Source organism: Nipponia nippon, unplaced genomic scaffold (genome assembly GCF_047370975.1).
Source record: "Nipponia nippon isolate SJK-2023a ecotype South Korea unplaced genomic scaffold, ASM4737097v1 scaffold_34, whole genome shotgun sequence".
Lineage (NCBI taxonomy): Eukaryota > Metazoa > Chordata > Aves > Pelecaniformes > Threskiornithidae > Nipponia > Nipponia nippon.
In genome coordinates, this window is record NW_028262352.1 from 2,488,902 (window position 1) to 2,516,473 (window position 27,572).

The 27,572-nt window shown below is 43.6% G+C and overlaps 1 protein-coding gene across 6 annotated transcripts in view; it reads right to left on the reverse strand.

The window, feature by feature from the left end:
- LOC104022190 (transcription factor RFX3-like) overlaps positions 1-27,572 on the reverse strand; it is a 150,457-nt gene that overhangs the window by 76,936 nt on the left and 45,949 nt on the right. For all 6 annotated transcript variants that reach the window (XM_087770933.1, XM_087770932.1, XM_087770931.1 and 3 more), the window contains 2 exons: positions 24,277-24,401; positions 16,316-16,413 (listed from right to left, as the gene is read on the reverse strand). In XM_087770933.1, the coding sequence (XP_087627059.1) occupies positions 16,316-16,413; positions 24,277-24,393 (215 nt within the window). In that variant the 5' untranslated portion in view covers positions 24,394-24,401. The remainder of the gene's footprint in view (positions 1-16,315; positions 16,414-24,276; positions 24,402-27,572) is intronic.

Sequence of the window (27,572 nt, forward strand, 5' to 3'; positions counted from 1 at the left end):
GAGCTTAAAATTTTCAGTGTAATGAGAAAAAAGGACAGCAGAGTTGCTACCCTGGACTTCAAGAGAGCAAACTTTAAGCTATTCGGGGAGCTACTTAGCAGAGTCCCCTGGGAATCTGCTTTTGAGGGCTTAGGAGTCCACGAGTGCTGGTCAGTTTTTAAGAACCAACTTTTAGAAGCACAGGAGCAGGCAATTCCAGTGTGTCGAAAGTCAAGCAAGCGGGGCAGAAGACCAACTTGGCTGAACAGGCAACTCCTTGAGGAGCTCAAGAGGAAAAAGAAATTGTATGATCTCTGGAAGAAAGGACAGGCTTCGCAGGAAGATTCCAGAGCCATGGTTCGTATACGCAGGGAGAAGGCACGAAAGGCCAAAGCTCAGTTAGAGTTGAAACTGGCCAGTGTTGTGTCAGACAACAAGAAAGGCTTTTTTACGTACCCTAATAGCAAGAGGAGGTCTAAGGAAAACGTTGGACCGATACTTGTTGAAGATGGTCACCGGACTAATAGGGATGAAGAAAAAGCAGAGGCATTCAGTGCTTTTTTTGCCTCAGTCTTTAATAATACTGATAGACCTTGGGCTGCCCGGTCCCCTGAGTCGGAGGACCACGAGTGCGGGAACGGTGACTTTCCATTTGCGGACACTGAAATTGTAAGGGACCAGCTGTATCAGCTGAATGTTCACAAGTCCATGGGGCCTGATGGGATTCATCCCAGAGTACTGAAGGAGCTGGAGGATGTTACGGCAGGACCCCTCTCGATCACCAACCAAAGGTCTTGGTTCCCTGCTGACTGGAAGCTAGCCAATGTTATTCCACTTTACAAGAAGGGTGTGAGGGAAGACCCAGGAAACTACAGACCTGTTAGTCTAACCTCAGTACCTGGAAAAATTATGGAGAAGGTCATACTGGGTACTACTGAAAGGCATTTAAAGAATAATGCAATCATCAGGCACAGTCAACATGGGTTCACAAAGGGAAAGTCCTGTCTAACTTAATTCAATATCCTTCCATGATAAGGTCACCCGCCTAGTGGATGAAGGGAAGGCGGTGGATGTAGTCTTTCTGGATTTTAGTAAGGCTTTTGATACTGTCCCTCAACAGCATCCTTCTGGACAAGTTGTCCAACTGTGAGATGAGCAGGTTCATGGTGCACTGGGTGAAGAACTGCCTGAACGGCAGGGCTCAAAGGGTTATAGTGAATGGGGCTACATCTGGCCGGCAACCGGTCACCAGTGGTGTTCCTCAGGGTTCAATTCTAGGGCCAGTTCGGTTCAATATTTTTATCAATGATCTGGATGCAGGAGTTGAATGCACCATTAGCAAGTTTGCTGACAATACCAAATTGGGAGGTGCTCTTGACTCTCTTGAGGGACAAGGGGCCTTGCAGAGGGATCTAGATAGATTGGAGCATTGGGCAATCATCAGTGGCATGAAATTTAACAAGTCCAAATGCCGGATTCTGCACCTGTGACAGAGTAACACCGGGTAAAAGTATAAATTGGGAGAGGAGTGGCTGGAGAGCAGCCCTGCAGAAAGGGATCTGGGGGTGCTGGTTGACAGCAGGCTCAATATGGGTCAGCAGTGTGCCCTGGCAGCCAAGAGGGCAAACCGCATCCCGGGGTGCATTAGGAGCAACCTGATCTAGTGAAAGGCGTCTCTGCTCATTGCAGGGGGGGTTGGACCTTTAAAGGTCCCTTCCAACCCAAACCATATGATGATTCTATGATGATGATCCAGAGAGCTATGGCCCCCTCCAACTACTGATGCTAGGACCCTCACTCACTCCCGTAGCTGACACCACAGGCCCCAGGGTGCCTACACCCCCAGTCTGACTCCAGTAGCTGGGCACCAAATTTCAATCACACACACACAGGTCTTGCCAGCAGCTGGCACCTGTTCCTTGCAGCACACATACACAGGGGACGGAGAGCGAGATTAAGCAGAGCGATAGTTACAAAATGATTTTAAAAGAAAATATAAGAAAATAGGACAGACTGCAGTGATCAGGCGCAGGGCTCAGCCAGACAAGCGTGCTGACTGGCCCTGTTTTACCCGTGACTGGCCTGTTTTATCCCCCTTTCTGTCTATCCCCCCTCTTTGTTTCTCCCTGCTTCCCTGTCCCCCTGCAAGTCCCTTCATCAGTTTGTATAGTTCTATCAATTCCCGCATCCGTCCCAGTTTGGTGCCTGGGATCCCCCCTGGTTTAACATCTTATCACTTGCAAAGTTCAGGTTGATCTTCCTGGAAGTGGTGCCCGTAGTTTCAATTCCGTCCTAAAACATCTACTGCATGGTTTGTATGTTGTGTTAAATATTAAAAAGAAATTTCCTATTTACAATCCAGTATAATCCTTGTAAATACTAAGTTTTATATCCTTTCTGTGGACCAAACAATAATCACATTATAAAATTGGATTAATATTTTAAGACATAGAGCCTCAGCTATCCTTGTAGCGAGCAAAGCTATTTTTGATACTGTAAATGACACCTTCTGCCATGGTGACTTCAAGTGTAATCACAGAACCATATAATAGTTGAGTAGTTGAGGTTGGAAGGGATCTCTGGAGATTGTCTAGTCCAAACCCCCTCCCAACCCCCGCTCAAAGCAGGATCAACCAGAGCAAGTTGCTCAGGACATTGTCCAGTCAGGTTTTGAATATCTCCAAGGATGGAGACTCCACAACCTCTCTGGGCAACCTGGTTCAGTGTTTGACTACCCTCATAGCAAAAAAGATTTTTCTTAAGTTTAAATGGAATTCCCTATGTTTCAGTTTGTGCCCATTCCCTCTTGTCCTGTCACTGGGCACCACTGAGAAGAGTTTCGCTCCATCTTCAATACACCCTCCCATCAGGTATTTAGACACATTGATAAGATCCCTCCTGAGCCTTCTCTTTTCCAGGCTAAACAATCCCAGCTCTCTCAGCATCTCCTCCTATGGGAGATGCTCCGATCCCTTCATCACTGCAGCGGTTCTTCGCTGAACTTGCTACAGTATGTCCATGTCTGTCTTGTACCGGGGAGCCCAGAACTGGACACAGGACTCCAGGTGTGGCCTCACCAGTGCTGAGTAGAGAGAAAGGATCACCTCCCTCGACCTCCTGTCAACACTGTTCCTAATGCAGCTCAGGATACCGTTGGCCTCCTTTGCTGCAAGGGCACATTACTGGCTCATGTTCAGCTTGTTGTCCACCAGGACCCCCATGTCCTTCTCTGCAAAGCTGCTTTCCAGCCAGTCAGCCCCTAGCCTGTACTGGTGCATCGTGTTATTCCTCCCCAGGGGCAGGACTTGGCATTTCCCTTTGTTGGACTGCATGAGGTTCCTGCCTGCCCACTTCTCCAGACTGTCGAGGTCCCTCTGAATAGCACAACAGCCATCTGGTCTATCAACCATTCCTCCCAATTCTGTATCATCTGCAAACTTGCTGAGGGTGCACTCTGTCACATCATCCAGGTCATTAATGAAGTTGTTAAACAGTATTGGCCCAAGGATCAACCCCGAGGGACACCACTAGAGGCTGGCCTCCAGCTAGACTTTATGCTTCTGATCACAACCGTCTGGGCCTGGCAGTTCAGCCAGTTTTCAGTCCACCTCACTGTCCACTTATCGAACCTGTACTTTGTCAGCTTGTCTATGAGGATGTTATGGGAGACAGTGTCAAAAGCCTTGCTAAAGTCAAGATAAACAGCATCCACTGCTCTCCCCTCATCCACCAAGCTAGTTGACTCATTGTAGAAGGTTTATCATATTGGTCAGGCATGATTTCCCATTCTTAAATTCATGCTGATTCCTACCAAGCACCTTCTTTGGGAATGGCTTCCAGGATTATTTTCTCCATCATCTTCCCAGGGATCGAGGTGAGGCTGACCAGCCTGTAGTTCCCCAGAACCTCCTTCTTGCCCTTCTTGAAGACTGGAGTGTCATTTGCTTTCTTCCAGTCCTCAGGAACTTCCCCTGATCACCATGACCGTTCAAAGATAATTGAGAGTGGCCTTGCAATGACATCAGCCAGCTCCCTCAGCACTCATGGGTGCACCCCATCAGGTCCCATGGACTTGTGCATCTCCAATTTGTTTAAATGTTTCCCTACCTGGGTCCTCCTCTATTAAGGAGAATTCTTCCTTGCTGCAGACTTCCCCTCTGGTCTCAGAGGCCTGGGATTCCTGAAGGCAATCCTTACCCGTAAAGACTCAGGTGTAGAAGGCGTTCAGTACCTCGGCCTTTCCCATGTCCTTTGTCATCAGGTTCCCTGCCCCATTCAGCAGCAGGCCCACATTTTCTCTGGTCTTCATTTTGCTGCTATGTACCTGTAGAAACCCTTAACGTTGCCCTTCACATCCCTTGCCAGTTTCAATTCCAGGTGGGCTTTGGTTTTCCTAACCCCATCTCTGCACACTTGGACAGTGTCTCTGCATTCCTCCTGGGTCCCTTTTCCAGCTCCTGTATGCTTCCTTTTCATGTTTGAGTTTAGTCGGGAGCTCCTTGTTCGTCCATGCAGACCTGTCACCTTTGCTTGATTTCCTGCTCATTGGGATGGACCATTCTTGAGCTTGGAGGAGGTGATCCTTGAATATCAAACAGGTCTCCTAGACCCCCTCTGCTCTCCAGGACTGTCTCCCATGGGATTCTTCCAAACAGGTCCCTGCACAGGCCAAAGTCTGCTCTCCTGAAGTTTGGAGTTGTGATCCTGCCATTTGCCTTGTTCCTTCCTCTCAGGATTCTCAACTCCACCATCTCATGGTCAATGCAGCCCAGGCTGCCCCCCAACCTTCATACCGCCAACCAGTTTGTAAGAATTGTGTCCAGCAGAGTGTCTCCCCTTCAGCCCTGTTTTGCTGATTACAAGCTCTCTCATTTCCATAACACCCTGCACCCTTTGCTTGCCAACCCATTCCACCACTCCCTCGCTCGTCATCTCCCTCCCCTGTCATTTCTAGTTTAAAGTTCTCCTCACCAGGTTGGCCAGACTGTTGGTAAAGATGATTTTGCCCCACTTGGTCAGGTGGATCCCATCTCTCTCTAGCAGTCTTCAGTCCTTAAAGAAGGGTCCCCATGGTCATAAAATACAAATACCAATTGTCATCGTCAGCTGGGCAACCAACTGTTGACCCACAGGATCCTTCCATTCCTCCTCAAGCCCTTGCTTCTCACTGGAAAGATCAAGGAGAACACTACCTGGGCCCCCATGCCCTTGACCGTTGCCTCTAGATGCATGTAGTCACACCTGATATGCTCCAGGTCTCCTCTGGCAGTATTGTTGGTGCCCATGTGAAGATTCACAAGGGGTAATAGTCCGAGGGTCGGACAAACCTTGGTAGTATCTCCACAGCATCCCGGATCCAAGCCCCAGCAAGCAGTAAACCTCCCAACGCAGCAGGTCAGGTCGGCCCCCGTCCCCTACAGCACTATTATCACTTGCCACTTCCTTCTGGTGTTGCTGCGTGGCTCAGGCTTCAGATGCTTCATTGGACCCAGGCCCTCATCTGCTGCAAGGATACTGAATCTGTTCTTTAGTTGGAGATATGCAGGTGGAGCAGGAGCCTTCTTCCTGTTGCCAGAAGTCACAAGCTTCCAGCCTTCACCGTTTCCTAACCCAATAAGCACAGACCACCTGATCCTCCTTCAATACAGCTGAGGGTTCAGGCTGCAGGGTCTTGAAAAAGATCCGATTGATCTCTTTCTCACCATCTCTGATACTGCGCAGTCTGCTGACCTTTTCCTGCACCTCCTTGGCAACACAGATCCTGTACCACTGCACACTTTCTGCAGGCAAGGAAACTGCCTCCCTCTGCTCCAGCCTCAGCGAGAGACCCCAGGCACTCGCTGTACTCTGAGAGCTGCATCCTCCCTCGGGAGTTCGGTCTGGATTGAGGCCTCTAACATTATAGAGATAGTTGCTCCGATGGCTGGAGGTGGTGCCCTGTGACACATTAACACCATCGCTCAGGACACGGATGCTGTTCTCTGCAAAGTTTCCGGCCCCCTTCTGAGCAAAGTGCTGCATCTGTTAGCTATGCTGTAAGAAGCAACTCGGGAAAATATTTGCAAGTACTGCTTTGTAGAAATACCCCATCGTGGGCAGGCTACTTTTTTTCTGGATAATCTGAAAGGTACCAACAGCAGCTGGTCAAAAAAATGGGAAAATGTGTTTAATTTAGTAAGGATGTAAACTGATAATTCTATTTTTATGAGTTTCATCTTTTTTTCTTTTCCTGATTTTTCAGTATTGGGGGTGGGGGGGTGGGGTGATAATCCCCAAAACCTACTCTGTCTTCCTAATAAATATTCCTAATAAATATTACTTGTTTATTATTATTATTACTTATTAAAACTTCCTAATAAATATTACCGTAAAAGAAATTAACAGTGAGGAAAAACTTTTTGAAAAACAAGCTCTAAGTAAAATTTGGTCAGTTGAAATTTTTGTGAAAACTTTTTAGTGCCCATGAAATGAATGAAAAACTACTGTGTAGGAAAAAGCCAAATTTCTTTGTTTAAAAAGAAGTCAAACACTCTATACTTGAGTTGAGAGTAAAGTTGATTATTATCTAATGATTCTAGCAAAAGACCAGAGCCACTGTGTATTACTGGCAATAGATCCTGTCCCCCGAGAACGCCCTTTTTATCTCTTCACAAGTGACAGGATGGACAGTAACAAACTTGTTTGGGAGTTCCTATTCCAGGCTGAGAAGTTACGTTCAACATATTTTTCACATTGTATTTCTCAATTTCAGCAATTACAAGTACCAGAAAGACTGCAAAACATTGTTATTTGTGAGATTTGTGTAGGAGAGAGATTTCAGATGAGAACCCAAGCTTTTTGAATGCTTATCCAAAAATAAATGGTTTAATGTGTGTTTAGTAACGCTTTACAAACTATCAGAATGAACTTAGGCCATTTATTTTGCACCAGATGATTGTTCTTAAGATTCTCTGGAAGAGGTTTTTGGCAATTTTGATGATAGCCAGATCAACTTAAAGAATGTTTGGAGCATGTAGGTGCTTAGGCTTTTGGTAATGGCTGGGTATGTTAACCACTATTTACAGGACAGAGGACAACAAAATTTTTTAATTTAATGTATCATTTTCAGAGCTCATTAGAAATTTGTGATCACTCTATACATCACTGTCCTCTAATAATATAGTGTTTAGCTAGAAAGAGGGAATATTATTGCTTTAGAATTTAGAATTACTCTTTCTTCATAGCTAAAGACTTTTTTTTTTAAAATCAGGATGACACTGAGCTGCTTCTTTCCACACTTATTTTTTAAAACAGATCATCCTGTAATACGGTGGGGTGAAAAAGATCTTATGTTAGGTGTTTTACATAGCATTTGTCCAGAAAAAAATTATATTTTCCTTAAATAACTAAATATCATTGACACATTATTTACAGTATTCCTTCTACTTTGACTTTTTCTTATTCTGCGGGTAATAAATTAACATGAGTGAATACTTAGTTAATTAGTAAGTGCATACAAAAAATGTTTATGTAGAAGCATAAGTGGGTTAGATGATTGACAGTGCAAAAGAGCGTTTGTTCTTTGCCTGGAAGCCTCAAAAAGAAAAAAAAAACAAAACAAAAACAAAAAAGCCTGTTCCATAGAGCTAATACAGAAGTTTTATAAATCCAAATTAAATTTCAGATGAGCATCCACATTTGGGGGCAGTTACATAAACTAGTTATCACTACAAATTTGAAGAGAAGGATGCTGTGAAAAATAAAATATTTCTTTCTTTTTAAGCAAATTGGCTAACTTTGCTAGCAGAAGTTCTTAATTACAGGATTCATCGATTACTCAAGTTGAAAAAGGGCATTTCTCATATTAGGTCACTTCCATTAATCATTAATTCTTACTCTACCAAACATGGTGTTTTGCCTCATAAACAAAATCTAGTCTTTACTTGGACTGTTTCCTCTTAGATGTAGTGAAAAAAAAAAAAATCACTTAAAGATAATAAGATTTCCCTTTTCTAGTTTTTTCTTCTTCATTACCGTAGCAGCATTCATTCTCCACCACCAAGATTTCACAGCAGTAAGAGAAATCCTACCTTCTGTTAGTTAAACACATTCTTATATATTGCTTATTGATACTGTCTTTGAACACTGCGCATTGCATTTTGTTCTTCAGAACTAAAATAAACAGCATGTTGGCAATGGTTCAGGGTACTTCGAGCTTACTCGAGGAAACTGCAGTATTGCAATAATTGCCATTTCCTACAGGGTTTTGCTCTTTAAAAGCAAAAGCACTTAGGCAAAAATTGAAGGCGGAAAATTCACGATGGAAGTTTTCAGGAGATGATAGGAAACAATTGTTGCAATTACTGATGTACCTGTAGGAATGCCAAAAAGAATTTTCACTGCTGATCATAAGTTTCCTGAAAGGGAAACTAAATAGTTGTTACATAAAATACAATCAAAGAATAATTCAGGTTGGAAGGGACCTCAGGAGGTCTCTAGTCCAACCTCCTGCTCAAAGCATGGTCAATGCTGAATTCAGACCAGCTTGCTCAGAGCTTTACCCAATCAGGCCTTAAAAACATCTAAGGACAGAAACTACACAAACGTCTCTGGGCGGCCAGTTGCATTGCTTAACTGTCCCTCCTGGGTTGCTTGTGCCCTGCTTTGTTGGCCCTCTAGCAGATATTGGGGTTGTTCAAGTCTCTCATGAGAACCAGAGCCTGTGAACATGAGGCTTATTCCAGTTGCCTGAAGAAGACCTGTATTGGCTTTACATGGCAAGGTTTTGGTAGAGGTGGGGGGTGCAGGGATGGCTTCTATGAGAAGACACCAGAAGCTGTCCCCATGTCAGACAGAGACAGTTTCAGCCAGCTCCAAGATGGACCGGCCGCTGGCCAAAGTCTGAGCCAATCAGAGACATTGGTAGTGCCTCTGTGATAACATATTTAAGGAAGGGTAAAAACTGCTGCGTAACAGCAGCTGGGAGAGAGGAGTGAGAATATGTGAGAGAAGCAACTCTGCAGACACCAAGGTCAGTGAAGAAGGAGGGAGGAGGTGCTCCAAGCGCTGGAGCAGAGATTCCCCTGCAGCCCATGGTGAAGACTGTGGTGAAGCACATTGTCACCCTGCAGCCCATGGAGGACCCCACGCGAGAGCAGGTGGGTGTGCCTTGCGGGAAGCTGCAGCCCACGCTGGAGCAGGCTCGTGGCAGGAACGGTGGCCCCGTGGAGAGGAGCTCATGCTGGAGCAGGTTTTCTGGCAGGACTTGTGACCCAGTGGGGAGACCCACACTGGAGCAGTCCGTTCTTGTAGGACTGCACCCCATGGAAAGGACCCATGCTGGAGCAGGCTCGTGGCAGAACAGTGGCCCCGTGGAGAGGAGCTCATGCTGGAGCAGGTTTTCTGGCAGGACTTGTGACCCAGTGGGGAGACCCACACTGGAGCAGTCCGTTCTTGTAGGACTGCACCCCGTGGAAAGGACCCATGCTGGAGCAGTTCATGAAGAACTGCAGCCTGTGGGAAGGACCCACGTTGGAGAAGTTTGTGAAGGACTGTCTCCCGTGGGAGGGACCCCACGCTGGAGCAGGGGAAGAGCGTGAGGAGGAAGGAGAGGCAGAGACAAAGCGTTATGAACTGACCGCAACCCCCATTCCCCGTCCCCCTGCACTGCTCAGGGGGAAGAGAGAGAAGAGTCGGGAGTGAAGTTGAGCCTGGGAAGAAGGGAGGGGTGGGGGGAAGGTGTTTTTAGATTTGTTCCTATTCCTCATTACCCTACTCCATTTAATTGGCAATAAATTAAATTAATTTCCCCCAAGCCGAGTCTGTGTTGCCTGTGACGGTAATTGCTGAATGATCTCCCTGTCCTTATCTCGACCCACGAGCTTTTCATCGCATTTTTCTCCCCCGTTCTGTTGAGAAGGGGAGTGATAGAGTGGCCAGCCAAGGTCAACACACCACAAGACTTCATCTACTTCTTCCTGATCAGGCAGTCTGTATCAGATACCCACAACATCACCCACGTAGGTATGTCGTCTAACCCGGCCCCTTAAGCTCTCAACTGGCTTATCACCCATCCCTAGGCAAAGCTCCATGCATTCCAGCTCCTCTTTCATATAGAGCATCTTCTTAGCTTGTTTTCCCTAAAGATTCTGTATCCATCCATTGCAGCACTCCAGTTGTATGAGCCATCCCACAATATCTCTGTGATCTCTGAGATCGTAGCCCTGGAAATGCTCACAGATGTCTAATTCCTCCTATTTTTCCCCATGTTGCATGTATAAGTGTGCAGGCACTTCAGAGAGGCACCCAGTTGTACCAATTTCCCCAAAAGGGCATGAAAGCTTTCCCATAATGCTGATCTCCTGACACTTCCTTAGTTATGTGCATATGCTTGAAGTGGTCTACTTTCAACCCCGTTTTGTTGATTATGAGGTCCCTCCTGTTTACCTCACATCCTTTGCTTGCCCATCCAGTCTATGACTTCCTCACTTGACTGTTGGTCATCCCTTCCCCATCATTCCTAGTGTAAAGCTCTCCTTACCAGGTTGGCCAGCTTGTGGGCAAAGCTGTTTATGCCCCACTTGGTCATGTGGATCCTGTCTCTCCCTAGCAGTCCTCCATCTTCAAAGAGAATCCCATGGTCATAGTGGCACAAAGTCTAGTTGGAGGCCAGTAAATAGCCACGTACCCCAAGGGTCAATACTGGGTCCAATACTGTTCAACGTCTTCGTTAGCGATCTGGATGATGAGGCAGAGAGTACCCTCAGACAGTTGGCTGATGACACAAAACTGGGAGGAGTAGCTGATACATCACAGGGTTGTGCTGCCATCCAGAGGGACCTCGGCAAGATGGAGAAATGGGCTGACAGGAACCTCATGCAGTTCAACGAGGAGGAGTGCCAAGTCCTGCCCTTGGGCAGGAACAACCCCGTGCATCAGTACATGCCGGGGGGGCCAGCCAGCTGGAAAGAAGCTTTGCAGAAAAGGACCTGTGGGTCCTGGTGGACACCAAGTTGAACATGAGCCAGCAGTGTGCCCTTGCCGCAAAGAGGGCTAATGGTATCCTGGGCTGCATTAGGCAAAGTATTGCCAGTAGGTCCAGGTAGGTGATCCTTCCCCTTTATTCAGCACCAGTACTGTGCACCTAGAGTCCTGTGTCCAGTTCTGGGCTCCCCAGTACAAGTGAGACATGGACATACTGGAGAGAGTCCAATGAAGGGCCGTGAAGATGATTAAGGGAGTGGAGCATCTCTCCTATGAAGAAAGGCTGACAGAGCTGGGACTGTTTGGCCTAGAGAACAGAAGGCTCGGAGGGGATCTCATCAATGTATTTAAATACCTGGAGGGAAGGTGCATGGAAGATGGAGCCAGGCTCTTCTCAGTGGTGCCTAGTGACAGGACAAGAGGCAATGGGCACAAACGGAAACACAGGAGGTTCCGTCTGAACAGCAGGAAACACTTTTTTACTGTGACAGTGACTGAGCACTGGAGCAGGTTGCCCAGGGAGGTTGTGGAGTCTCCCTCCTTGGAGATATTTAAAAGCCGTCTGGACACGGTCCTGGGCAACATGCTCTAGGTGGTCCTGCTTGAGCAGGGGTTGGACCAGATGACCTCCAGAGTTCCCTTCCAACCTCAGCCATTCCGTGATTCCGTAAAAAATGAAAACCTTGCTGCCAACACCAGCCACACACCCAACTGTTGACCTGCAGGATCCATCCCCTCATCCTCAAGCTCTTTCCCCTCACCAGTAAGATGAACATCACCGAGGCCCCCCATGTCCTTGACCATTGCCCCAAAAGTCATATAGCCACACTGGACACTTTCCAGGTAGGTCTCCCTTGGCACTATCATTGGTGCCCACATGGAAGAGCAGCAGAGATTAATAGCCTGAGGGCCAGAGAAGCCTTAGCAGGTTTTCAACGGTGTCCCACATCCAAGCCCCCAGCAAGCAAACCTCCCTAAGCAATTGGTCAGTTCAGCACATGGGAGTCTCCATCCCCCCTCAGCAGTGAGTTATTCACTACTGCATGACTCAGGTTCCACCAGCATAGATGCTTTGTTTGACATCATGGCTCCACCCATCATGGGAGTCTCCACTTCCCAACCCAATAAGCACAAACTGCTCCTACTCCTCCTTCAGTACAGTTGGGGGTTCAAGCTCTTGAAGCTACAGGATTTCAGAGGAGAAATGGTTGATCTCCTTCTCATCATCTCCGATGCTGTGCAGTCTGTTGACCTCCTCCCATAGCTCCTTTACTTGGCAACACAGATCCTCAACAAGTGCGCACCACCTGCAGACTATCTTCTGCTGCCCCAGCATCAGCAAAACCCCAGGCACATCCTACAGCCTGAGACCTACAGACTGTATCCTCCTTTTGGAGCTCCATCTAGGCCAAGGCCCCTGACATTCCAGGGACAGTTGCTCTAATAGCTGCTGGGGACCATGTCCTGTAACAGGTCCCCACCATTGTTGAGAATACAGACACTGTCCTGAGTAGCTACTAGGTCCCACTCACTACAAACTGCTGACTCTGTTCATTGTGCTCTAGGCTGGCACTTATATAGGCTACTCCCTAGTATTTGCTGAAAGGGTGCTTGACTGTCCCTAATCACGAGTCAGCTGGAACAAAAGCTCAATGCCCTCTTTCATCAAGAACAGCTGACAGAGCCTGTTAGAACTGCTAGAGCTTGCTAGAAATCACAGTCTCCTGTAGCTAGGAAGATGCAGTTAAGGAGCACTTAAGCCTTTTAGATGTATACAAGCCCATGGGACCAGGTGGGATGCATCCAAGGGTGCTGAAGGAGCTGACTGATGTCATTGCAAGGCAGCTCTCTACCATCCTCAAAAGGTCACAGCAACTGGATGAAGTTCATGATGACTGGAAAAAGTCACATCACACCCATCTTCAAGGACAAAAAGGAGGATACCAGGAACTACAGGCCAGTCAGCCTCACCTCAGTCCCTAGAAAGGTTATGGAACAAATCCTCCTGGAAGCTATTTGTAAATACATGAAGGACAAGAAGGTGATTGGGAGCAGTCAACAGGGATTTACCAAGGGCAAATCATGCCTGACCAAACTCATTGCTTTCTATGACGAGGTGACTGGCACTGTGGACAAGGGGAGGCAGTGGATGTTGTATACTTTGACTGAAGAAAGGCCTTTGACACAGTCTCCCATAATCTCCTTATCACCAAATTGTTGAGATATGGGCTGGATAAGTGAATGATAAGGTGGGTGGAAAGTCACCTAGAGTGCTGGGCTCAAGGAGTTGTGATCTGTGGTGCAAAGTCCAGCTGTGGGCCAGTAACTAGTGGGGTCTCTCAGGGATCAGTACTGGGACCAATGCTGTTTAAGGTCTTCATTAGTGACCTGGATGATGGGACAGAAGGCACTCAGCAAGTTTACAGATGACACCAGACGGGGGGGGTGGGGGGTGGGGGTGGCGCTCAATATGCTAGAGGTCAGAGGGACCTGGAAAGGCCAGAGAAATGGACTGATGGGATCCTCATGAAGTTTAACATGGATAAATGCCAAGTCTTGCATCTGGGATGGAATAACTCCATGCAACAATATAGACTGGGGGCTGACTGTCTACAAAGCAACTTTGCAGAGAAGAACCTGGGGGTCCTGGTGGAAAGCAAGGTGAACATGAACCAGCAGCATTTTGGCTCTGTTAGATTTGTGTGTCTACCACTGTACTTTCTTCTTTCCATCCACTGGTCCTTGCAGCAAAGAAGGACAAATGCATCCTGGGCTGTATTACCAAGAGTGTAGCCAGCAGGTTGGGGGAAGTGATCCTTACCCTCTGTTTAGCACAGGTGAGACTGTATCTGGAGTCCTGTGTCCAGTTTTGGGCTCCCTGGTACAAGAGAGACATGGACATACTGGAGCGAGTCCAGCAGAGGACCACCAAAGATGGTCAGGAGGCTGGAGAACATGACATATGAGGAGAGGCTGAGAGAACTAGGCCTGTTCAGCTTGGAGAAGAGAAGGTTCAGGGGATACCTTTTTGCTCTCTACAACTACTTGATGGGAGGATACAGAGAAGATAGAGCCAGACGCTTCTCAGAGGTGCACAGCAATAAGACAGGAGGCAATGAATGCAAGTTGTAATATGGGAAGTTCTGATTAGATATTAGGAAAATACTTTTTTTCCATGAGGGTGGTCAAATACAGGAACAGGTTGCCCAGAAAGGGCGTGGAACCTCTGTCCTTGGAGGTGTACATGACTCGATAGGACAAGTCCCTGAGCAACCTGATCTAATTAGACCTGCTCTGAGCAGAGGGTTGGACTAGATCACCTCTGGAGGTCCCTTACAACCTAATTTTTTCTATGGTAAATTATCAACCATACTAAAATATAGTTTACTGGTGGATGAAATAGCACTACAAGTTACGTTGTGTTGGCCAGCTCCTCCTTCCATCTCCTTTTAAGGTACTATCTACAAATGAAATCGTTAGCAGTTATATCAGGAAAATCATATAGGCATAATCTCCTGTATGGAGACAACTTTTCTGGGCTGTTTATCCAGTCAGTGTTTTTATTTTTGTTTTGTTTTTTAAAGTTCTTTTTCCCAGACAACCATGCATTTTGTCTCTTTGTTAGATTTGTATGTCTGCCACCATACTTTCTTCTTTCCACCCACTGGTTCTTGGCTCTTGCCTTTCCAGTCACTTCCACCAGCTCTTTATCTACTTGCTCCTTTCTCTGTTTTAATAGGATAGCTTCCTTCAACCATATATCCTAGGCCCTGTATATGGAATAGAATAGACTCTTTGTTCATAGATTAGGTACTAGAACCCAGAGTTGATATAATTAATAGCAGAAGCAACAGTTGCAAGGAGATGCCCCATTTAGGACCACCTGGAGCACATCCATTGGTCTTCGGAGCATTTAACATATAAATAGGGTAAAATAAACATAATCCTCTGATTAATATATTTGAGCTATAAACTCAGGCAAAATTTCATGAACTGCAATAAACCACACACTCCCAAAATCACTGCTCAGTTTCAAATGCATAATTAAAAGAGTAGAAGTACTAGAGCCTTTAAAAGAAAAACTTATACAAGCATGGATGAAGAAATATGTTTTCTTTTGTCTCAACGGTTCAATGTCTTTGGCTGACATTTTTCAAAAACAAGTTAGCCTGATAAGGCATTCTACGTAGAAATTTTCAATCTTTGATTACAGTTTAACAATGTTATGAGTGACTTTCAGTTTTTACAGTATCTTAAACAAGGACACATTGGTCATTCTTAATAATAAGCACATCTTAACAGACCCATTTAGGACAGAAGATTGACTATATATTATAAGAGCAAAGAAAATCAGGCAACAAGAGAGCGTGTGGGAAAAGGTTAACTGAAGAATGAATTTGACAAAATATGCCAGTGGAGAGGATGCTGCAAGTGTTAACATCAGTCTCTGAACCCAACAGTGTTGTTGACTGTTTTGTGTCAATGCCAGATTATCATCAATAAATACATATTTGCTGGCACCAAACAAGTTTTCTACATGCCTTTTGCTTCTTCCTTAACCTTATAACATGTCAAAACTGTCAAGGTGATATATTTAAAGGTAACTGGAAAAAGAGGGAGGGAAGGTTCTCCCTGAGCAACTTCAAAGTTAGCCCTACTCTGAGTGTGTGTGGAGGTTGTACCATATAACCTCCAGAGGTCTCTTTTGACCTAAATTATTCTATGATTTTAAGTTTGCACATGGGAGAAAGGAACTTGATGGCAGAAAAGCATGTTCGTTGAAGCAAGAAAAGCACAGGAAATAGAAGAGTCTAAGAGAGAAGCAAAAGGACATATTCTCGTTTCTCTCCCTTTCTTCCTTCCTTTGGAAAAAAATTAAATATGTATCTCATTGCGCTAAACACAGTAAAGAAATTACATAACTGTTTTCTGTAAGTAATGACTGCAGCTGCGTCAGCAATTTAGGAAATTGCCAGTAGAATTTCAACTAGAAGAACAGGAGGCCCACATGATGACTTCTTTATTACACAGATGATCACATTATGACAAATTTAGATAATCCTTCGTATCAGCACAACTTAAAACTTGTCCATAAACTTAAGTTTTTCCCCCAAACAACAAAATGCTGCATATATAGCTTCACACTATGTCCAACTGTAACAATTACCTGAATTCATTTTAGATGAATTCAAGTGATGTGAATTCAACTTGTTTTTACCCAAATAATGATTTAAAATGACAAAAAATAAAGGTTTTGTTCAAACATTTTTCTTTGCTACTTAAAATACAGTAGCCTATATGATGTCATTAAAAGAATGTGCATTTAACTTCATATTTTAGTAAACATTCTAATTTTGATCAATAACCAACTTACATAGTTCCATTTGTGTAGACTGTGTCACTTCCCTCCACATACTGAACCTGGGCTGGGTAGACATGCTGTACCTGTTGCACAGTCTGTACTTGCTGTACCTGTAAGCAAGAACACCAGAAATATAGGATAGTTTACCTTATAAAAAGAATGACTAGTGCTTTAGTGCATCTAATGGTTTCTAAACAATACTCTCAGTCATGGCACATCCCTTTTCTCACAATTACTAAATAACACAGAATATAATATTGTGCTGCAAGCCTGTAATATACTAAGTGGAGTACTAACATTGGAGATGCATGCCCTTGAGAGTATGGGTATTTTCAATGACAAAGACAGAACCATCTGGAAAGCACAAGAACAAGAACTGTACGCTTCACACCAAGCTTAGGAACTATATTTAGTAAGGAAGAAAACTTCATTTGGTCACCTATATACTGCTTTTCTGTTTTGTTTTGGTTTTTTACTCCAATTTAACTCTATACAATACAAGCCTCTAAATCACAACTTATATGTGCTGTTAACAGGCAACCTTTGACCTGTCAGAGTAGGTCCTAAAAAAATTCAGCGTAATCCTAGAAGAGTCTGGTTCTCATGCATGTGATGCATCATCTACAAGAGCTCTTTAAGAACATTTTAGTTAGAACACCTTCATCATCCTCACTACATTCTATAAAATTCCTACTCCTCCTTTTCCACCATTAACTCATATACTTCGAAACGAGATTCTAAACTTCATTGTTAACCAAATGTACTGGTTTTGGCTGGGATAGAGTTAAATTTCCTCATAGTAACTAGTATGAGGCTATGTTTTGGATTTGTGCTGGAAACAGTGTTGATAATACAGGGATGCTTTAGCTATTGCTGAGCAGTGCTTACACAGTGTCAAGGCTTTTTCTGCTTCTCACGCTGCCCCACCAGCGAGTAGGCTGGGGGTGCACAAGAAGTTGGGAGGGGACACAGCTGGAACAGCTGACCCCAACTGACCAAAGGGATATTCCATACCATATGATGTCATGCTCAGCAATAAAAGCTGGGGGGGAGGTTGGCGGGGTGCCACTGCTCGGGGACTTGCTGGGCATCAGTCGGTTGGTGGTGAGCAATTGTTTTCATTTGCATCACTTGTCTTTCTTGGGTTTTATTTTTTTTCCTCTTTTCCTTACAATTTATTATTATTATTACTACTACTTTTTAATTATTAAACTGTTTTTATCTCAACCCACGAGTTTTCTCACTTTTACCCTTCCAATTCTCTTCCCCCATCCCGCTGGGGGGGAATGAGCAAGCAGCTGTGTGGTGCTTAGTTGCCGGCTGGGGTTAAATCACGACACCCAAGGAAAAATTTATATGAAAACCTTAATTCTGAAAAAAAAAACACATTACTTTGAACAAGACTGTTCAAGTGTGACAGAAAAACAGATGTTTCTGTCAGTCAAAAGTAATGAGATGTACCCTTTTTATAGTTAAATAGAAAAATCAGCAGTTTGCTGATTTCCCATGTGAACCATTACATAAATTGACATTGGCCTGCCATCCCTTAACAGTGTTCCTGAACTATAATTTCTCAAATTCAAAAAATACATCTCTTATCATTAAGGCAAGATAAAACTATGTACAGAATTTTGATTTTAGATAAAAGTGTTTGCATTAAAAATACTTGTCCTGGTTTCGGTTGGGATAGAGTTAATTTTCTTCCTAGTAGCTGGTATAGTGCTGTGTTTGGGATTTAGGACGAGAATAATGTTGATAACACACTGATGTTTTAGTTGTTGCTAAGTAGTGTTTGTACTAGTCAAGGACTTTTCAGCTTCCCATGCTCTGCCAGGTGCATAAGAAGCTGGGAGGGGGCACAGCCAGGACAGCTGACCCAGACTGGCCAAAGGGCTATTCCATACCATATGACGTCATGCTCAGTATATAAACTGGGGGGAGTTGGCCGGGGGGCAGCAATCGCTGTTCGGGGACTGGCTGGGCATCGGTCAGCAGATGGTGAGCTATTTCATTGTGTATCACTTGTTTTGTATATTCTTTTATCATTATTATTATTATTTTCTCTTCCTCTGCTGTCCTATTAAACTGTCTTTATCTCAACCCGCGGGCTTTACTTTTTTTCCGATTCTCTCCCCCATCCCACTGGGGGAGGGGGGAGGAGGAGCGAGTGGCTGTGTGGTGCTTAGTTACAGTCCTAATAAGGTTAAGAGAAAAATACCAGGGTAAAATAAGTAAGGATTTATAAACCCCATTTAAAATTAAAAAAAAAAAAAAAAATCAAGTACAATGCCTTAAAAAAAAAATGAGTTGGATATGCAAAGCTTTCTGTTCTCAGAGAACAAAAAAAAATCATCTTAATACATTAATTAGTCTGGAATACTTTTGGAAAGCAGTGCATGCTGTAATGTTCATATTTAGATAAATGACCGATATAAGTTCATGACTATGTTTTTCATAAGTTAAATCTGATTTTGCATTAAGCTCCAATTTTGATTAGCAAAAGTGTGTATGTCCGGTTTATTGATACAAGTATTTCTGAATGCTATATGGTCATAGTCTATGCTGAATAGGAAGATTTGTTTTGTATAACTTTTGATGCACAGATACACCTTCTAAAATCGATTAGACACTTGTTTCTTATTTTACTCTTCAAATTCTTCTATATTGCATCACATAAACCATAAGGTCAGTGAGATGAATTTAAAATCCTTATAAGCTTGCTACCTCATACTTAAGAGTGCATGTTAAAAAAGGAATGATACATGAGTGGAAAATCATATTTGAGGAAACATAACACTAAGAAAAATTATGCAGGATGTTAAATGGCATTTAATTATGCTCCTAACTTTTTAGCCTTACTTTTGCTACTTTTTACTTGCACATGTATAGGTTTCTCCCTTCACCATTCAAGGTGCCAAAAATGACAATTGCTGTGTTGCTTGAAAACACCTGTGAAACCACTGCCACTACACTCAGAAGGGAATCTTAGTTTTTCATTAAGGACTTTTTTTTTTTCTTCATTTGGAGCACCATATCAGACTTTCATGAAAGCCACAGTTATATTGTCAGTGTGCAAAGAAAAGATTTATTTTAGCAGAAAATAATTTAGACATTGAGAAATTATCCCCCCCATAACTACAGGAAAGGATTTTTAAAAGTAAGTTATTTCTTCTGAATTTTTCATTTTTACCTAAAGTAGTCTGCTCCTAAAGCATGTGTACATAAATTCAAATTTCAAATTTAAGCAAATATATAATATATGCAGTTAATTTTTCAGAGCAAAACCACTCTTTTTCATCAAAGAGATTGTTCTCATGCCTGATATCCCCTTCTTTTCCTACAGTGGAAAAGCACCTATCTTACCCACATTCTTCATCACATTTCCTAGTGGTATACTAGATTCATATCTTTATTCTTCCTTTTCCTTACCCTACACATTCAATTCCTTTAAAATTCCTGACCTTTTCTCAACACTTTCATCATCTATCCTTTTCTCTCTAAACCAGTATCTCCTTCAAATCCTGTCTCAGTCACTGCAGAATCATCTGCATTGGCTTTCACGATATATGCATCACAAAATATTGCAGCAAACTCGTCTTCCATGGCCAGGCTGATCCCCTAACTTTCCTTTCTGAAACCTTACATGACTTCTACTTTCAAAATAAGACTCAACTGAAAAAATACAATCCAATATAATCACAAAATAGTCCAAAATACAGATGAATTATTCAGTGAAACAGAATTACTGGAAATAGTAACATTGAAAGATAAGTAATATCATATTGAAAATATATGCTGATATAAACTATATCTAGTTTTTAAAAGTTTTAAGCAAAGCTTAAAAAGAGTTAACCACACTAAGCCTCCTAGAAAGCTTAACTAAGTCCAAGCATCACAGAAGCTTCATTTACAAAGTTAGTATAATATTAGAAAGACCTTATCCTAATGGGCCCTGATAGGATGCACCCATGAGTACTGAGGGAGCTGTCTGATGTCATTGTGAGGCCACTCTCAATTATCTTTGAATGATCATAGCGATTAGAAGAGGTGCCCGAGGACCTGTCTTCAAGAAAGAGGACCCGGGGAACTACAGGCCGGTCAGCTTCACCTCAATCCTTGGGAAGGTGATGGAGCAACTAATCCTAGGAACCATTTCCTGGCACATGAATGACAAGAAAATAATCAGGAGTAGTCAGCATGGATTCACCAAGGGAAAGTCATGCTTGACAAACTTAATAACCTTCTACAATGAAATAACTGGCCTGGTAGACCAGGGGAGAGCAGTGGATATTGTCTACGTAGACTTCAAGAAGGCCTTTGACACTGTCTCCCATAAGGTCCTCATAGGGAACCTGTTGAAATATGGGCTGGATGAGCAGACAGTGAGGTGGATTGAAAACTAGTTGAATGGCTGGGCCCAGAGGGTGGTGATCAGTGGCATGAAGTCTAGTTGGCCAAGAGAGCTGGGGCTGTTTAGCCCAGAGGCTCAGGGGGGAATCTCATTATGTGTACAAATACCTGAAGAGAAGATGCAAAGAAGATGGAGCCAGGATCTTTTCAGTGGTGCCCAGTGAAAGCGCAAGAAGCAGTGGGCACAAACTGAAACAAAGAGGTTCCATCTGAACATCAGGAAACACTTTTTTACTGTGAGAGTGACTGAGCACTGGAACAGGTTTCCCAGGGAGGCTGTAGATTCTCTCCCCTTGGAGATATTCAAAAGCCCTCTTGACATGTTCTTAGGCAATCAGCTCTAGGTGACCCTGCTTTAGCAGTGGGGATGACCTCCAGTGGTCCCTTCCAACCTCAACCATTCTGTGATTCTGTAATAAAGATTTAAGTTAGAGATCTATATAAAAGTCTTAATTCAGCAAAAGCCTTTCAGTGGCACAAAGTCTAGTTGGAAGCCAGTGACTAGTGGTGTAACCCAGGGGCCAATACCGGGTCCAGTCCTGTTCAACATCTTCATTAATGATTTGGATGATGGGGCAGAGTGTACCCCCAGCCATTTGCTGATGACACCAAACTGGGAGGAGTGGCTGATACGCTAGAGGGTCATGCTGCCATCCAGAGGGACCTCAAAAGGCTGTAGAAATGGGATGACAGGAACCTCATGCAGTTCAACAAGGGGAAGCATCAAGCCCTGCACCTGGGGAGGAACAACCCCAGGCACCAGTACAGGCTGGGGGCCGACCAGCTGGAAAGCAGCTTCGCAGAAAAGGACCTGGGGGTCCTTCTAGCTGCAGTCTGAAGGAAAGTCTCATTTAAAGGTTAAAGGCATCACTCTAAATGCAACAAATAGAAAAAAGATCAATTTTGAGGCACTGAGGGATCTTGTGTTGGATTACAGCACAAATCCAGACAGTGATGACCCTAAAAAGACTGTGACAGAGCAGTGCTCTATTGTCAGGAATAAGCAGAAATGGGCAACAGAAACTAGGCCCCACCAGAAGACACAGAAGGTGGTTTAGGAAAAAAGGGTACTGACTAAAAATTTTAACAGCCTCCCCTATGTCTTTTGATCATAGGCATGCACTAGAAGCACCCCTTTTCTGCTATTCTGGCAGGGCCTAGCAACTGCAGGAAAAGTTATTTTGTAAAAACTCTTTTGGAGAACGCCATTTAGAGAGAGATCAACAGGCTGTAGAAATTAGCTGACAGGAACCTCATGCAGTTCAACGAGGAGGAGTGCCAAGTCCTGCCCTTGGGCAGGAACAACCCCGTGCATCAGTACATGCCGGGGGGGCCAGCCAGCTGGAAAGAAGCTTTGCAGAAAAGGACCTGTGGGTCCTGGTGGACACCAAGTTGAACACGAGCCAGCAGTGTGCCCTTGCCGCAAAGAGGGCTAATGGTATCCTGGGCTGCATTAGGCAAAGTATTGCCAGTAGGTCCAGGTAGGTGATCCTTCCCCTTTATTCAGCACCAGTACTGTGCACCTAGAGTCCTGTGTCCAGTTCTGGGCTCCCCAGTACAAGTGAGACATGGACATACTGGAGAGAGTCCAATGAAGGGCCGTGAAGATGATTAAGGGAGTGGAGCATCTCTCCTATGAAGAAAGGCTGACAGAGCTGGGACTGTTTGGCCTAGAGAACAGAAGGCTCGGAGGGGATCTCATCAATGTATTTAAATACCTGGAGGGAAGATGGAGCCAGGCTCTTCTCAGTGGTGCCTAGTGACAGGACAAGAGGCAATGGGCACAAATGGAAACACAGGAGGTTCCGTCTGAACAGCAGGAAACACTTTTTTACTGTGACAGTGACTGAGCACTGGAGCAGGTTGCCCAGAGAGGTTGTGGAGTCTCCCTCCTTGGAGATATTTAAAAGCCGTCTGGACACGGTCCTGGGCAACATGCTCTAGGTGGTCCTGCTTGAGCAGGGGGGTTGGACCAGATGACCTCCAGAGGTCCCTTCCAACCTCAACCATTCCGTGATTTTTGCAATTCTGTGATTTCAGCCAATTATTAACTTAGTAGGGATGAGCTTTGAGCGAGTACACAAAGAGAAGCATTTCAATTCATGTTAAGTGCCCAATGCTTAAATGTTTTGTTGAAACATCGGGTTGTTTTGTTGGATTTTTTTTTTTTTGGGGGGGGTGTTAAAAAAAAAAAAGGCAAATGTATTCCAAGATACATTATAATATAAGTAGAAGTGATATTAATGGAATTATGGGACATTATGAATTGAGTCTGTATACCAGGAAAACTTATTAGTGAAATGTATGAGGCAGTTAAACAGCATTGCAAAGAACGTGCAGAAAAATTCATTACCTTAAATTTTAAAACTAAACTTAACAAAATGCTAGAAATTTTAATTTAGACAACAGTGATTCACTAGCACAGAAACAGACTTACATAATTTAACAAGTTATTCTCTGTTTTAATATTGTTGATTTTGAAACTGTAAAGCCATCTTATGTTGAAAAAGAACATCAGATTTCACCCAAAGAACCTAAAATGCTGACACCTTAATGGAGGGGAAGTGGAGAGGGAGGTGCTGATCTCTTCTCCCTGGTATCCTGTGACAGGACATGTGGGAATAGTTCAAAGCTGTGTCAGGGGAGGTTCAGACTAGATATTAGGAAACATTTCTTTAGTGAGAGGGTGGTCAAACACTGGAACAGACTTCCTAGAGAGGTGGTCGATGCCCAATGCCTTTCAGTGTTTAAGAGGCATTTGGACAATGCCCTTAATAATATGCTTTTGGTCAGCCCTGAAGTGGTCAGGCAGTTGGACTAGATGGTCATTGTAGGTCCCTTCCAACTGGAACAAATAATTAAAAAAAAAAAAAAGCTAAATTACACATACTAAAGGAGTCTTGGACAAAAGTCATGGCTTTTCACATTCTGTTCCTGTTTTCTGACTCCACTTCCCTCCTTAATCTCCCCATGCACCACTCCTTCTACTGTCAGTGAGGCTGCATAGGTGATTAATCATGTCACAGAAGTGTGTGCTGAGCTGGCTGCTTCAGAAGCCCCTTTAATTCTCTGGCAAATCCAAATTATGCATTACATATGATTTTACTTCAAATACCTTTCTGCAGTTGTGCAAGAACCTGCAGGAAGTCCAGCTTAGAAGTACAAAATGACATTGCTTTTGTATTTTACATCTATATTGTATTTATTTCAAAAATTCCATATTCCTTATCAACATTTCAAAGGAATAAATGTGACTATTCAATAACTTAAATGAATATAATTTTTTTATGAGATATCGCACACATTTCATAGTGATCTACTTTTAGAATCATGCATATGTATTTCTGGTGGTTGCCAGATATTCTAGTTCAAGAAATAAACCCTGAAAACTGCATGTCTGCTTATGTAGCTATTTCAGTTCCAGCAAAATAAAATTGAATAAAACAGTGAAAAAGAGTTGCTTTTGCAGCCTTGTACAAAATCAGTTCTTCACTACACCTGTTGAAATGCATCATTCTGTCTTGCCAGGGTTTTTTGTTTTCCCAAAATTAACAGACACCTACCTGTTGCTGAACCGGTACCTGCTGTACTACCTGTGTGGGCACTGCTGCCTGGCCAGCCACAGATGCCTGTAAAGTCACAGTCGAACCTGTGTCCGACCCAGTCTCTGATGTCTGCATCGTGGTCTCTGAATAAAATTAAAATGTAAAATTAAAAGTTCAGCACAAACTTCTTTGCTTTTTGTCACTTATCCTTATTCAGATATTAAAAGAAGAATATTCACCCAAAATCCAATCTGGGGATTAGCTAAAGATTGTTTCACGTACTATTACATGAGTACATGGAGATACTTCATTTATTCTTCCTTTTTTTAAAATTCTGCTTTGGCCTAAAATATTATAAAATTCATATTATATATTATTGCTTTGTCTAATCTAAGGTCGGCTTAGAGCTTGCAGCACATCAAGAAGAGAATACTATAAGGTTTGGACTTCATGAATTTTTTTCTAACAGTTTACAGTCTGCTTTGTAACAGCAAATATGTTTATCAAGTCAGAAGCAAGGTGCACACGAACCTACTTACTGCTTTGAGGTAAAGAACTTTTAGAAAAAAATCCATTCACAGGCCTGATTCTTCTCTAACTACACTTGTATACATTAGCTGCAACTATTGTCAAATTTTGAGAGGAGACTCAAAATCTTATACCATATTAAGACAACACACTTTAAGCTACCTATATGCACAACCATAATTAATTCTAGAAGCTGCACATATAAATGTTTACTTCTTAATTAAGCATGCCTTCACAAAAAGACTTGCAATAATCAATGCAATTAAACTGAACACTGGAAACATTTCATACCAACTCATCACAGTTCTAAAGAACTAAAAGAGTAATTTCTATAGTAATCACAATACAAGTAAATTACAGTACCTCCAATATTGTCAGCTTTCAGAAAGAACTAACATACACTGAATAAAATGTACTGTAAGAACACAATGGGTAAAATATGCAATACCAGAAAGAAATTTCTCTCTTCATTTTCTTCCCTGAAACGGTTCAAATCCTTATGTACTGAAATATTCAAAGTTGTCTCTTACCTTACTTGCACTCAAAATATCTTATTTAATAATGTAAATGAACAGAAACTTTTCTCACTTATTTATGTGACTTCAGGAACAACTCATAAAAATCAGAAATAAGTCAAAGTCCTCCCATCAGCTTGTAAATGACTACCCATTCTTCAAAGCTGTCCTTCCTCTGGTTTACTGAGTTTCACTATAAATTCTTCATATTCAAATGCCGACTTAAAGCTCTAGCAGGTGATAGAATGAGGGGCTGCAACCTGAAAAGATGACCCTGAAAAGCATTTTAAAGGTCATAGTGAAGAAGTGACTCAAGTAAGCTTGCTTTAGCAGAAAGTGTTAATGTAATCACTGGAGTTATAAACAGGAATTTTACCCCTATTAAAATAGTGAGGCACACACTAGAAAAGTACATGAGGTTGTGGCACTGACATTTTTAAGAAGAATATTCAAAAACTGGATAGAGCACAGAAATGGTCCAACAACGAAGGAAAATGCCTTACAAAGAAAACCTATTTAGAATATCAGAAAGAAGACTGAGGATGACTAATACATACTAGGAATTAGAGAATTCCTCAATTTTGCACAGAATCACAGATTCATTTAGGTTGGAAGGGACCTCTTGAGATCATCTAGTCCAACGCCCCTGCTCAAAACAGGGTCACCTAGAGCAAGTTGCTCAGGGCCATGTCCAGTTGGGTTCTTAATATCTCCAAGGACAGAGACTCCACAACATCTTTGGACAACCTGGTACAGTCCTTGACTAACCTCACAGTAAAAAAGCATCTTTGAGCATTCAGATGGGATTTCCTGTTTTTTTCCATTTGTGCCCATTGCCTCTTGTCCTCTCAATGAGCACCACTGAGAAGTCTTCTCCCTCATCTTCACTCCCTCCCATCAGGTATTTATACACAATGATAAGATCCTCCCTGAGCCTTCTCTTCTCCAGGCTGAATAGTCCCAGCTCTCTCAGCCTCTCCTCATATGGCAGATGCTCCAGTTCCTTAATCATCTTTGTGGCCCTTTGCTGGACTTGCTCCAGTAAGTCCATACCTTCCTTTCTTGTACTGGGGAGCCCAGAACTGAACACGGTACTCCAGATGCAGCCTCACTAGCACTGAGTAGAGAGGAAGGATCTACCTCGACCTCCTAGCAATGCTCTTCCTAATGCAGCCAGGGATACTGTTGGCCTTTTTGCCACGAGGGTTCACTGCTGGCTCACGTTCAGCTTCTTGTCCACCAGGACATCCATTTCCTTCTCTGCAAAGCTACTTTCTATCTAGTCAGCCTGCAGCCTGTACTGGTGCCTGGAGTAAGTCCTCCCCAGATGCAGGACATTGCATTCCCACTTGCTGAACTTCACGAGATTCTTCTCTGCCCAGTTCTCCAGCCTGTCGAGATCTCCCTGAATGGCAGCACAACCATATGGTATATCAGCCACTCCTCCCAGTTTTGTATCATCTGCAAACTTGCTGAGGGTGCACTCTGTCCTATTTTCCAGGTCATTAATGAAGACAGCAAAAAGTATTGGCCCCAGTATAGACTCCTGGGGGACACCACTAGTGACTTGCTTCCAACTGAAATTTGTGCCACTGATCATAACCCTCTGGGCCTGGCCATTCAGCCAGTTTCAGTCCACCTCACTGTCCATTAAACAACATCCACTGCTCCCCCCTCATCCACCAAGCTAGTTGCCTCATTGTAGAAAGCTTATCAGGTTGGTCAGCCATGACCTTTGGAAGAAGGGGCAGATGACTCAGGAGGACTACAAGGATGTTGTGAGGTTATGCAGGGAGAAGATTAGAAAGACGAAGGCCCAGCTAGAACTTAAACAGGCCACCGCCGTTAAAGATAACAAAAAATGTTTTTACAAATATATCAGCGACAAAAGGAGGGCCAGGGAGAATCTCCATCCTTTGTGGGATGCGGAGGGAAACTTTGCCACGAAGGATAAGGAGAAGGCTGAGGTACTTAATGCCTTCTTTGCCTCAGTCTTTAAGAGTCAAGCTAGTCATCCTCAGGGTTTTCAGGACCCTGAGCTGGGAAATGGAGATGGGAAGCAGAATGAAGCCCCAATTATTGAAGAGGTAACAGTCACCGACCTGCTCCTCCACCTGGATGTTCACAAGCCTATGGGGCCAGATGGGATCCACCCAAGGATACTGAGGGAGCTGTCAGAGGAGCTTGCCAAGCCACTCTCCATCATTTATCAGCAGTCCTGGTCAACCGGGGAGGTCCCAGATGACTGGAAGTTATCAAATGTGACACCCC